The following is a 13,019-nucleotide window of genomic DNA, read 5'->3' as shown; positions in this document are numbered from 1 at the left end:
ATTTCATCTTCAATGTCCTTGCTGATGGAAGGAGGTTTGCACTCAAAATCTCACGATACATGGCCCCATTCATTCTGTCCTGTACATGGATCAGTCATCCTGGTCCCTTTGCAGAGAAACAGCCCCAAAGCATGATGTTCCACCCCCATGCTTCACAGTAGGTATGGTGTTTGGATGCAACTCAGCATTCTCTCTCCTCCAAACACGACGAGTTGTGTTTCTACCAAACAGTTCTATTTTGGTTTCATCTGACCATATGACATTCTCCCAATCCTCTTCTGGATCATCCAAATGCTCTCTAGCAAACTTCAGACGGGCCCGGACATGTACTGGCTTAAGCAGGGGGACACGTCTGGCACTGCAGGATCTGAGTCCCTGGCGGCGTAGTGTGTTACTGATGGTAGCCTTTGTTACGTTGGTCCCAGCTCTCTGCAGGTCATTCACTAGGTCCCCCCGTGTGGTCCTGGGATTTTTGCTCATCATTCTTGTGATCATTTTGACCCCACGGGATGAGATCTTGCAAGGAGCCCCAGATCAAGGGAGATTATCAGTGGTCTTGTACGTCTTCCATTTTCTAATTATTGCTCCCACAGTTGATTTGTTCACACCAAGCTGCTTGCCTGTTGCAGATTCAGTCTTCCCAGCCTGGTGCAGGTCTACAATTTTGTTTCTGGTGTCCTTCGATAGCTCTTTGGTCTTCACCATAGTGGAGTTTGGAGTGTGACTGTTTGAGGTTGTGGACAGGTGTCTTTTATACTGATAACAAGTTCAAACAGGTGCCATTGATACAGGTAATGAGTGCAGGACAGAGGAGCCTCTTAAAGAAGAAGGTACAGTTCTGTGAGAGCCAGAAATCTTGCTTGTTTGTAGGTGACCAAATACTTATTTTCCACCATAATGTGCAAATGAATTCTTTCCAAATCAGCCAATGTGATTGTCTGGATTTGTTTTCTCATTTTGTCTCTCATATTTGAGGTCTACCTATGATGCCAATTACAGGCCTCTCTCATCTTTTTAAGTGGGAGAACTTGCACAATTGGTGGCTGACTAAATACTTTTTTGCCCCACTGTACATGGGTCGAATTCCTAACAAAATGTCTTTAGAAAATTGGAAATTTCATGCGTTTTATAATCCAATGGTGCTTTCAGTGATTTCTAAATTCAACCAACCAAGCCTTCAATTTCACTTTATGTTGCTACAGAAAAGAATTTTCACGGCCTTGAATGTTCTTTTCTTTCCAGGTCAAAGCTCATGCTTAATTCTTTTTTTGTTTATTTTTCTTGCATGATTCTCCCATCATTGATTCAAAATTAATTTGTTTTTTAAAAATTTCCCGATCACTCAGATTCAATGGTCATACAAAAATTGGCTGTTTCTATGACCCACTAATGGTGCGAAGATCGAACGAACATTCTTAGAAAAGATTTTCAAAAGAAAATTCTTCCGGAATTCAACCTGTGTATAGCCAGCTTAACACAGCATCATCTGTGTATGAAACACACATCATTAACCACTTGACCTCCAGAAGGTTTTACCCGCTTCGTGACCAGATAATTTTTTACTATTCAGCACTGTGCTACTTTGGCATTTGCCCAATCATGCAACATTGTATGAAAATTTATTTCAGGTACTTCTATAGTGCTGTCAATTTACACAGCTCTTTACATATATATTGTACATTCACATCAGTCCCTAATCCTCAAGAGGTGTACAATCTAAGGTCCCTAACTCACATTCATACATAGACGGGCCAGTTTAGACAGGATCCAATTAACCTACCAGCATGTTTTGGGAGTGTGGGAGGAAACTGGAGTACCCGGAGGAAACAGTGCAGGCACAGCGAGAACATGCAAACTCCAGGCAGGTGATGCTGTGGCTGGGATTCGAACCAACTACCTTACTACTGCCAGGCGGAAGTGCTAACTATTTAGCCACTGTGCTGCCCAATAAAATGTATATAATTTTTTCTTTCACACAAATAGAGATTTCTTTTGGTGATATTTGATCACCACTGGGTTTATTTTTTTTATTATATAAACGAAAAAAAGGTCGAAAATTTTTTGGGAAAAAAAACCAATACTATTTTCTTTTATAAAACCTATCCAATAAAATCAAATGTTTTTATAAATTTAGCCTAAAATGTATTCTGCTACATGTCTTTGGTAAAACAAAAATCCCAATAAGCATATATTGGTTTGTGTGAAAGTTATAACACCTACAAACTATGATATATAGTGGAATTTATGCAGCTATGATGCCATCCTGTAAGGGTGGTGATCAGTGGCTTTTAGTGGGACTGTGATAGTGTGGTAGACATTCTCACGCTAGCTGATGCTAGTTAGGAGGTACATTAACTGACACATCAGTAGCAATACTAATACAGTGATCAGTGCTAATATTGTCACTGTACTAATGACACTGGCTGGGGAAGGGGTTAACATCTAGGGGAAATCAAGGGGTAATTGCGTGCCTAAAAATGCGTAACGTGCTGCTTTTACCTTAATTATATGGCTGTTAAATAGCCAGATCACTTTTCCCTGTGTAATCGTGAAACTCTGTGTATAATTGGACACAGCCGATCAGCTGACTGCAGCCAAACTATCAACTGCCAAACTCGTGCTGTGTCCAATCAAAACATGGGTCAACAGAGGATGCAGAAAACAAACACACTTCTATGAAGATCCAACTGCATATTGCCTCAAGGCTCACTTTCTGGATGGGTTGCTGTCAATAAATATCTTGGGAACCATTTCCAGACCACGTATCAGCGTGACCAGTTTGTAATGTTTGCTTCAGGCACTGTATCCTGTGTTTGATACTTACCTTGGCACGTGGCACAACAAGCATATAGGTCCAGGGCCGTGGTCCATTCTTATTACATGCAGACCCTGACGATCCCTTTGGGGGGTATGCCCACTGTAACAGGTGAAGTTCGGTCTACTTTAGGAACCTTCATTGTGGACAAGATAAGACCGTGTCCTGCCTTACGTATGAGTTGTCATTTTACATTGTGTTTTATCTCCTTATTCAAATATCTTTACTACACTAGCAGAAAGTACCCGTTATAATTTTGATTTTTATAATTTGGAGGGTTTTTCACATGCATCGTTTGATACTTGGGTGGTGACGTAGCTGAAAATACCTTCCAGTTGATGCACATTCTCCTGCGATTTCTGCCCAGGACGCAAATATCACGTCTGCCCTTGCTCCTCCAAAGAATCAGGACATTGGCCATAGCCTGGTTTATAGCAGCTCACAAATACCCTCTCGCTCCACATCCATTTTATGACTACCCCACAGGGGATCATCACATTTAGCAATGGCAGAGAATAAGCACTGAGAAGCTGAGAAAAAGAGCCTATCAGTTCTTGGGCTATAGCTGGCACCAAGAAAAACCAGCAATTGCTCAGTGTGTTAGCTGTTCCCCTGTACTAGAGCAAGGTCCCAAATTATTCCTTCAAATTCTAATTTCCTCTCAGGCACATGACATGCATAACCTCTTTGAGGAAGATTCTGAAGAGGATGAGGTGGACACAGAAGAGGATGCTGCAGAAGCATTTTCACCTTCTGTATTTTATGAGACGTAAGGTAAGGCTTTATGGCTTATGCTTTCTGCCATGAGATCACCATTTGGTGTGGTACATACTAGCCTTTAATAGCACCAAAATTCCCTAAACTAAACAATCTGCAAGGTCTAAATAGAATGAAAAAGGAAAATTGAAAAAATTTGGATGGATCCTGTCAGTTGCCAGACTGTGGCTAACTGGACTGGAAAAACTAATAGAGAACATGATTCTGTGGCTGAGAACACTGTTCTCCTAGTATAATGCAGCTCATGCTTTTGGCACGCTATTTTGTGCTGATGCCCTGGAGAATGTAGTTCACCAGGACTCTAGGATGACGCTGCTCTCTTTGCACATGCATGGAATTGTGGTTAAATGCTTTGTCTGCTGAGAGTGCTCGGGGAAAAGTACTTCTACCCCACAAAAGACAACCTAAGCCTACTTCCAAAGCTACTACCTCTTCTCACCAAAAGGGGACCTTTTGCTTCTCCCAGGTGTCCTCCTTTAAAGGCAAGACCACCCTTTTGTCGAAAACCTATGACTCAGAACTCTCCAAGCTTACCCAGAAGCCTCTCCAGGGTTGGGGGACATCCGTTGTCATTTGCGTCATTCTGGATCAGATTGGATTTAACCTCTGGGTCCAATCTGTATTTTCCAGGGACTACAAAATATCATTTTTATCCCTACCCCATCCTTGATTCCTTTTTACAATCTGCCAGCTTAAGCTCAAAAACAGGTAGTTCTGTGGGCTGCCCAGAATCAACTTCAGGCAGAAGGAGTGGTAATGCCAGTTTCTCCAGAAAAAGTATTCAAAGGTTTATACTCAAACCCATTCATGGTCCCTAAAACCATACTGAGGCATTCACACTATTTTGGGCGTAAAATCTCTGAACAGATATCTGCAAGCCCCCAAATTTTGCATGGAGTTTGCAAGTTCTGTCATAGCTTTCTTCAATTTAAGGGGATTTCTGGCACATCTTAACTGAGGTATCTCCATGAATAAGGAGGAAAAAAACCTACAATAGGCCACAATAGAGTTCTTTAGGACCCATGCACTCTGGCTTTAAAAACTGCTGCCTGTAGAAGCAGCTTCACCACTTCTTAACTGCACTATAGTAAAAAAGATGGCTGCAGCGTGGCTCCCCAGTTCCCTAAATCCGCACTTCCTGTGTGGCCCCAGGGATGTGCATCAGTGTGCGCTGTGACTTCTGATCACATGTAAACAGACTTGCTAGCATATGTGAAGCCAAGCTGAAGAAGAAAAATTACTTATTTGGTAAATTTAACATATCGTCGCAACTACTTTGTATATCCAGGTGGATTATGTCTTGTTTTTGTTTTCTTGTGTTATGTCTTGTTTTTATAATGTTTTTGTAATAGATATCTCCTGATTTTTTTTTTTTTTTTTTTTATTATCAAAGAAAAACTGTTCTAAAATAGAAAAGAAAAATTATTTTTTTAACATTTAGCTGTATATTTCTTGCCATTACCAAAACCTGAAACCAAAGAATTGCCTAAAATAAATTCTCCAGCTCCTGACAATCACAGTGTTTTCACATGTGTATGTAATTTGATGTTTGTACCCATACAATCATGCACATTCTGCTTTTTTTTTTTTTTTTTGGTAACTTTCAATTATTTTTTTAAACATTTTTGTCAGACAAAAGTAAAAACAGTATAAAGATAGGAAAATGTCTCAGTTATGTGAGAGAATGAGATACATGAATCATCCACAATGGATATAATAGAGATCAAACCTCAAGTAGAACAGGTGAACAACATACATACCAGTGGATTTGACAAATACAAACCGTGCAAGTAATGAGCACTGGGCATCCAACATACTTGTCACAGTAAGAACAAAGAGGTTCCAGGGTAAAACAAGCCTATATATATATATATACAGTCATGGCCGAAATTGTTGGCACCCTTGATATTTCTCCAGGAAATCATGTATTTCTCACGAAACGTATTGCATTAACACATGTTTTGCTATACACATGTTTATTCCCTTTGTGTGTATTGGGACAAAACAAAAAAAGGGAGGAAAGAAAGCAAATTCGACATAATGTCACACAAACCTCCAAAAATGGGCTGGACAAAAGTATTGGCACCCTTTCACAACTGCGGATAAATAAGAATGTTACAAGCATGTGATGCTCCTGTAAACTCACCTGGGGCAAGTAACAGGTGTGGGCAATATAGAAATCACACCTGAAAGCAGATAAAAAGGAGAGACGTTCACTTAACCTTTGCATTGTGTGTCTGTCTGTGCCACACTAAGCATGGACAACAGAAAGAGGAGACGAGAACTGTCTGAGGACCTGAGAACCAAAATTGTGGCAAAATATCAACAATCTCAAGGTTACAAGTCCATCTCCAGAGAACTAGATTTGCCTTTGTCCACAGTGCGCAACATTATCAAGAAGTTTGCAACCCATGGCACTGTAGCTAATCTCCCTGGTCGTGGACGGATGAGGAAAATTGATGAAAGATTGCAACGCAGAATAGTCCGGATGGTGGATAAGCAGCCCCAAACATGTTCCAAAGACATTCAAGCTGTCCTGCAGGCTCAGGGAGCATCAGTGTCAGCGCGAACTATCCGTCGACATTTAAATGAAATGAAACGCTATGGCAGGAGACCCAGGAGGACCCCACTGCTGACACAGAGACATAAAAAAGCAAGACTACAGTTTGCCAAAATGTACTTGAGTAAGCCAAAAGCCTTCTGGGAAAACGTCTTGTGGACAGATGAGACCAAGATAGAGCTTTTCGGTAAAGCACATCATTCTACTGTTTACCGAAAACGGAATGAGGCCTACAAAGAACAAAACACAGTACCTACGGTAAAATATGGTGGAGGTTCAATGATGTTTTGGGGTTGTTTTGCTGCCTCTGGCACTGGGTGCCTTGACTGTGTGCAAGGCATCATGAAATCTGAGGATTACCAAAGGATTTTGGGTCGCACTGTAGGGCCCAGTGTCAGAAAGCTGGGTTTGCGTCCAAGATCCTGGGTCTTCCAGCAGGACAATGACCCCAAACATACGTCAAAAAGCACTCAGAAATGGATGGCAAAGAAGCGCTGGAGAGTTCTGAAGTGGCCAGCAATGAGCCCAGATCTAAATCCCATTGAACACCTGTGGAGAGATCTTAAAATTGCTGTTGGGAAAAGGTGTCCTTCCAATAAGAGAGACCTGGAGCTGTTTGCAAAGGAAGAGTGGTCCAAAATTCCGGGTGAGAGGTGTCAGAAGCTTATTGATGGTTATAGGAAGCGACTGATTTCAGTTATGTTTTCCAAAGGGTGTGCAACCAAATATTAAGTTAAGGGTGCCAATACTTTTGTCCAGCCCATTTTTGGGGTTTTGTGTGACATTATGTCATATTTGCTTTTCTGCCTCTGTTTTATATTTGTTCCAATACATACAAAGGGAATAAACATGTGTATAGCAAAACATGTGTTAATGCAATACCTTTTTTGTGTGAAATACTTGATTTTCAGGAAAAATATCAAGGGTGCCAACAATTTCGGCCATGACTGTATATATATATATATATAGTGGGCATAATGGAAATGTATCATAAGGACAACTCACCTTTTCTAAATACCTGAGAGTATAACCTCATTAAGGAATAAGAAAACAAGTATAGAGTGTAGAGTAAGTAAAAGTAATAGAAGAAAAAAAGATAGTATAGTAAGGAGGGTCGTCTCAGGAGCCGCTAGTCTATGGACTGGTATTTAATCTATGGATCCATAGTCTTTTCAAATATTGTGATATTTTTTTGGAGGGTATAGTTGAGCCTATCGTTAACCATAATCCAATTCAATTTGTGTTTGATATAGTCAAGTGATATCACAGGTTGCTTCCAATGCTCTGCAATGGTGATCCTAGCTGCTAAGATCATATAAAGTGAAGGAAATAAGTATTTGATCCCCTGCTGATTTTGAATGTTTGCCCACTCACAAAGTAATGATCAGTCTAAAAATCAAATGGTAGGTGTATTGTAACACTGAGAGAGAGAATAGCAACAAAAAATTGAAAAGAAATGCATGTCTAGCAGCGTGTGACAGCGTGAGAAAAGTGCAGCCGATAATAACTGGCAACTGTATTTACCCGGTGTTCTGCTATGTCATTGGACACAGCTGATCACGAGGTAAAAGGCTGCTGTGATTGGCCTTTTACCACATCACGTGATCAGGCTGTGTCTGTAGGACACATGATCACAGAGATCACGGGGTGCGCGCTGCTGGGGGCATGCGGGAGGGCGTGTTTTGAGAGGATGTCATATGACGCCCTCCCAGAACTGGACAACCGTGCTGTAGCTGTCATTCGGCTATAGCGAGGTTGCCAAGTGGTTAAACATTCTGATCCAGAATCTGGATACTTTAGGACATTGCCACCAGATTTGAAATATTGTACCCAGTTAGCCACAGTGCCGGAAGCAGGCTGCTGAAGCCAAGGGATGCATTTTTGCAATCCTTGTGGGAACCAGGTACCATCTAGTAGCATTTTGTATTTTATTTTAGATAAAGCATTAGCTGTGTCCTGCCATTCATCTAGTTCAAGGGAGAGATTCATATCTTTTCCCAAAGAAGCATATATTGGAGTTTACAGTTCTGGTCAGTGAAGGAAGCATATAATGTAGATATCCATCCTTTCATAAAATCTCTTGTTTGACTGGATATTTCAAAGGTTGTAAGGGTTAGTGGCTTTAAGTTTGGTTTGCACAAAAGACATGATTTGGTTGCATTGAATCTTTTCAGTGGAGGGTAAAATTTTGCTTTTTTTTTTTTAACCTACCTAAAACACACTGATGATAATTTAAAAAATGCTTTAAAAAAAAATAAATCCTGACCATGACCTTTGACCCCCGACCTTTGATCCTTACGTGACCCTAACACTAACCCTAACACTGACCTAGATCTAACCTTGATCTAGGTATTTTTTTTCTTTCTTTCTTTTTTTTTTTTTTTTTTTTTGTACACACACGCTTGTTTAATTACGAGAGAAAGACAGAGAGATGAAGGCTGCACAGACACTGATGACTGTGATAGCCAATCAGAGGTCATCACAGTGATCAGGTGACCCAGAATCGAGAGTCCCGGGCCTCAAACGTTAGTACGGGACCCAGTGCTTCCGGTGACAGTCCAGTCTTTGTGCTTTTCCTAGCACAAACATACCCATATATGCGGCTTTATGGAAAAAAGCCCAGTTCTGCGAGACCGCATATGTGTGTACAGTTGGCAGGAGGGGATTAAATACCACCAAAGGAAAGCTCTGTCGGTCTCAAAAAAAGGATAAATGTTTTTCATTTGGGTACAGTGTGGCATGATTGCACAATTGTCATTCATGGAGAGGAGAGAGAGACACAGGGATTTCAAATCCCCAAACCTGTGAAGCAGCTTTTCCTTCCGTGACACCATGGGAGGTTTCCCCGTTCCATTCCTGTGTGACAAGCCTGGGTTTACACAGGAGCAGTCAGGGAACCATATGCGATTTGAACAGGAATTTCACCCGAATTCCTGTTCAAATCGAATGTTATTCTTTGTGGTGCGATTTGCATCTACACATTTTGTATTACCACAAATTGCACTGCAAAGTATCGGTTTCGGATATCAGGAGCGTTTTTAGGAGTAATCGTACTCGTGAAAATATTCGGAATCAGTACCAACACCAATAGCGGTATTGGCATCAGTGCATCCCTACCATTTATATATAACCAAGGTTTGGGGAACAGTGTTTTACTGCTGGATTCAAATAAACAATATAAGACTGTCAATATGGTCAAATGAATTTAATAAATGTAAGATATTTATATTTTTTTTTTATTGTTTCTAGCTGGGAGCAGAAAATGCAGACAACATTGGAGCTGTTCTAAACAGCAAGGATGAGCAAAGAGAAATTGCAGAAACCAGAGAACTCTGCCGGTAAATATATCTGAATTGTACGGTGATTGGGAATTCCTACTTTCCATTTTTCCTGTCCCAATACTGGGAACACAATTTTGGAGATAATATAAATAATAATGTTCTAGGTTAAAAAAAGATCTCTGAACCTCCCAAAAATAATATACCAGTGTGCAGTACAGCAATATATGTGTAAATTGGGCATCACTGAATGGAAGTAACAGTCATGTCCAGGTCCGCAGCTGTGCCACTTATCAGCATGGGTGTCCTCTCCCAGGTCTCCCGCACGGATGCTGCTGTCATCCTCATAGCAAGGCAGGGTGGTGGGAGGTGCTGCAGATCTAGATAGAGAGCAGGAGTTTTTTCAGATTAACAAGCAGGTAATCACCTGCTCATTAACATAATAATTTGGGCAGCTCCCACCCTTTGTCCAGACTTTTCTGCTGGGTTGGAGACCCAGGAGGGGACACCCAGGTTTATAAGTGTCTCTGCTTTGCTGTTTTATGGTAGGACTGTGCACGGGAGGCTACGATTAAAAGTGGGGCTGTGATGTAAGGGAGGAAAGGGGGCTATAAGTGATTTAAGGGGGGCTGTGGTGTAGAGGGGACTGCAGTGTAAAGGGGGGCTGTGATGTGACGGCGAACTGGGATGTAAGGGCTCATGCACACCAGAATTCAGTGCGGAAAACCCATGTTCCATGTGCGTTCCCCGCATCATATTCAAAACGCACTTGGCTACGATGAAGAGGGTGCGCCCCCGAAACGTGTCAGCTTGCGGGGTGTTTGGATTATGTGTATCCTGCACTATATGGCATCTTGTGGTTTACACGCCTTTACAAGCTGTACTCTTGTGAGTATCCATCTGTACCGCTTTTTACTTAAAATAAATCTTTAGTAATGCACTAGGTGCTTGTGCCTTCCTGTTTGTTTTTTTTGTAGTTGCAGTGGGTGTGCAATCTGCTGCAGGCTTCAATATGTTCCTATCGACAATACAATGCAAATTGCATACGCAGTGTGTTTTCCTGCACCGGATCACATGGTACCGCAGTGCCACACGATTTGGTGCAGTGCGTTTTTTAAAAGTAGTGTGTGCAGTACATTTTGTGTGATCCAGCACAATTTCAGAGAGGGACGCAGACTGCATTCACTTGTGATTCAACTGTAAACATTGATGTAAATGGGGGGGGTTGTTATCTGAATAGGGGGGTGAAGACACTTATGTAAAGGAGGGGGGGGCTATAGTGTGGAAGGGGGCTGAGGACACTGATGTAAGGGGGGGGGGATGTCATGTGAAGGGGGAAATGAGGACACTGATATAAAGAGGGGGGGGACTGTGGTATAAAGGGTGATATGATGCAAAAGATAGGCAGAAGGCACTGATGTACAGTGGGGGGGGGGTACTGCGATGTGTTATAATGCAAATATTATATTTGGAGCTCTGCTGGAAGAAATTTTTACTGACTGGACCTCAATGAATTTTAATTCAAGGTACAAATGAAAGCTTAGCTGGATATCATTCCCTGCTGGCCAGTCTATAAATGACATATGCTCTGCTAGCATAATATACCATAGGCTGGTCTGTAATAATGGTGTGAGTGGGGTGAGGTGAATGTAAAATAAAGACGGGTTTTCATCTCTCCGTGGTGTATTTTCTGGAAAATCTTTTTAACATTTCTTTGCTCGTGACTAGTCAACACTAGCTTGCGCTATTGGTGATACTGACTTGGCCCCCTTTAGTTTCATAGCCGTAGTGATGACATAAATTGCTTCTCTTGCGAATCAATAGCTGAAGATGTATGTTTTCTGTTATAATACAGTGCAGATAAGTCAGAAGACAAATGTATTATATATCCTACCCTTTTCGATATAATTTGTAATGTAAAATTCAAGAACAACACAATCCAATTGCAAAGACGAGAAGCTGGGTAACATTCTTAAAATGGATCCCACATGGCACCTAACTTTTCTGAGCTTTCCCTACTACTTCCAACGGAATATCATGATCCTTTCAGTCTTTTATTTTTTGGATTTAATCTTTATGGCTGCCCAAAGTAGTCCAGTGCACCTGCTGTAAACCAGTCCTTAAAGAGCTGTATGGGGTGTATAAAAACAAAAAACAGAACACATGCTCACCTCTATGCTGCAGCATCGTTGTGATGCTACAGCTGTCTCATGTCGGCTCTAAGCCCGTTGGAGTAGCTCTGCCTCTTCAGTGCCCACTTGAGCACCGGGCTGGAGAGGTGATGGGCACAGCTGGCTTTGGCTTTCAGCCAGGTGTTGAGAGCTGGAGCCAGTTGTCAATCGGGCATCTGGGTGGATCCCAATAATATGGTTGATGTTCTTCTAGAGTCTGGAGCTGCTTTGCCACGTCAGCTGACAGCAGGCTATACCCCACTGTCAGCTGACTCTGGGTAACAGGGGTGCAAGTAATCACTCCTGTGACCTACAAGGGAAGTATGGTCATTTTGGCCATACTGCAATTTTAAGGACAAAAAAAAAAAGAACACGGTTCTGTTGATAGTAATATAGAGCGCTCAGAAGGGTTAGATGCCACGTGGCATCTATTTTTAAGCATGTTACCCATTTTCTTGTGCCTTTGTATCTTCTAATGCATTTTGTTATATTTCTGTAGTGCTACGTATGATACTTCAGCACCATGTCTGAAGCGGAAACCTCCAGAGGAAGGGAAAGCTGATGAGGAGGTAGTTGAAGAGAGTAAGGTAATGGATTTGGTTCTTTTTCCTACATCATAATTTTTTTTCTGTTGCGCAGTACAGTGTTTTACATGCAGAAAATAAAAGCTGCAAAAAGCCTTCATCTGCTTTGAAGAGTTGTATAGAGCTGCAAACAGTTGCCTGCATCTTAAGCAAACTATCACAGTATAACAGTAGCTGTACATACAGTTTTTTGTGATTGAAGGAAGCCTGGAGAACAAACTTGGGAATACCTTGCTGGTCTCCATAGTAAAATAGAAAAACAAGAAAGGCAAAGGGCATCCATCCACTGATAAGGCAGTTGATATTTTATTTCAATTTACTTTGTCTTCACTGACTTCCATAGTAGCATGACAGTGGCTTGTCTAGAAGAAATTTGGCAAGACTCCTAATTCTTTGTATTGAAATAGTTCACTTTAGGTGACATAAATTTCTTCTCAAAGTAAAAAGCACCTTAACTAGATATTGTATCAAAGATGTAGAGTGGGTCCTCCCTCAATTCTGTCATTGTTTGATACATAGTTTTAAACTTTGATTGTTTTCTTCCCATTGGCATTTGTGTTAAAGGCTACCAATAATAACACATTAGATATTAAACCTCAAAGCTGAATTCCAGGAATTCAACAACTTTGTAAACGTGCGTTCATACCATGAGTTAAGTCCTATGAGGTTCATGACACCTGAACTTAACTCTGTTATTTATATCTGAAAGGTTTATTGCACTCCCGGAGGAAACACTCTGGGCTTTAAGGGGAGAGAAGCACACAGGTCAGCTATGCCTCCCCCTTCCCTCTTCTGGCCATTCACAAAAGCCTTTGTATTTTTTGAATGAGTTCA

At 41.3% G+C, this 13,019-nt stretch overlaps 1 protein-coding gene across 1 annotated transcript in view; it reads left to right on the top strand.

Annotated features, from left to right (window-relative positions):
* The window catches only part of METTL14 (methyltransferase 14, N6-adenosine-methyltransferase non-catalytic subunit), a 55,875-nt gene that overhangs the window by 2,733 nt on the left and 40,123 nt on the right, over nucleotides 1–13,019 (top strand). The window contains exons 2-3 of the mRNA XM_089691785.1: nucleotides 9,402–9,490; nucleotides 12,101–12,188. Of these exons, the coding sequence (XP_089547911.1) occupies nucleotides 9,402–9,490; nucleotides 12,101–12,188 (177 nt within the window). The remainder of the gene's footprint in view (nucleotides 1–9,401; nucleotides 9,491–12,100; nucleotides 12,189–13,019) is intronic.

The sequence above is a fragment of the Staurois parvus genome, unplaced genomic scaffold (genome assembly GCF_062004578.1).
Source record: "Staurois parvus isolate SC_StPar_1 unplaced genomic scaffold, SC_StPar_1.0 ptg000572l, whole genome shotgun sequence".
Classification (NCBI taxonomy): Eukaryota; Metazoa; Chordata; class Amphibia; order Anura; family Ranidae; genus Staurois; species Staurois parvus.
This window is presented reverse-complemented; position numbering and strand designations above follow the sequence as displayed.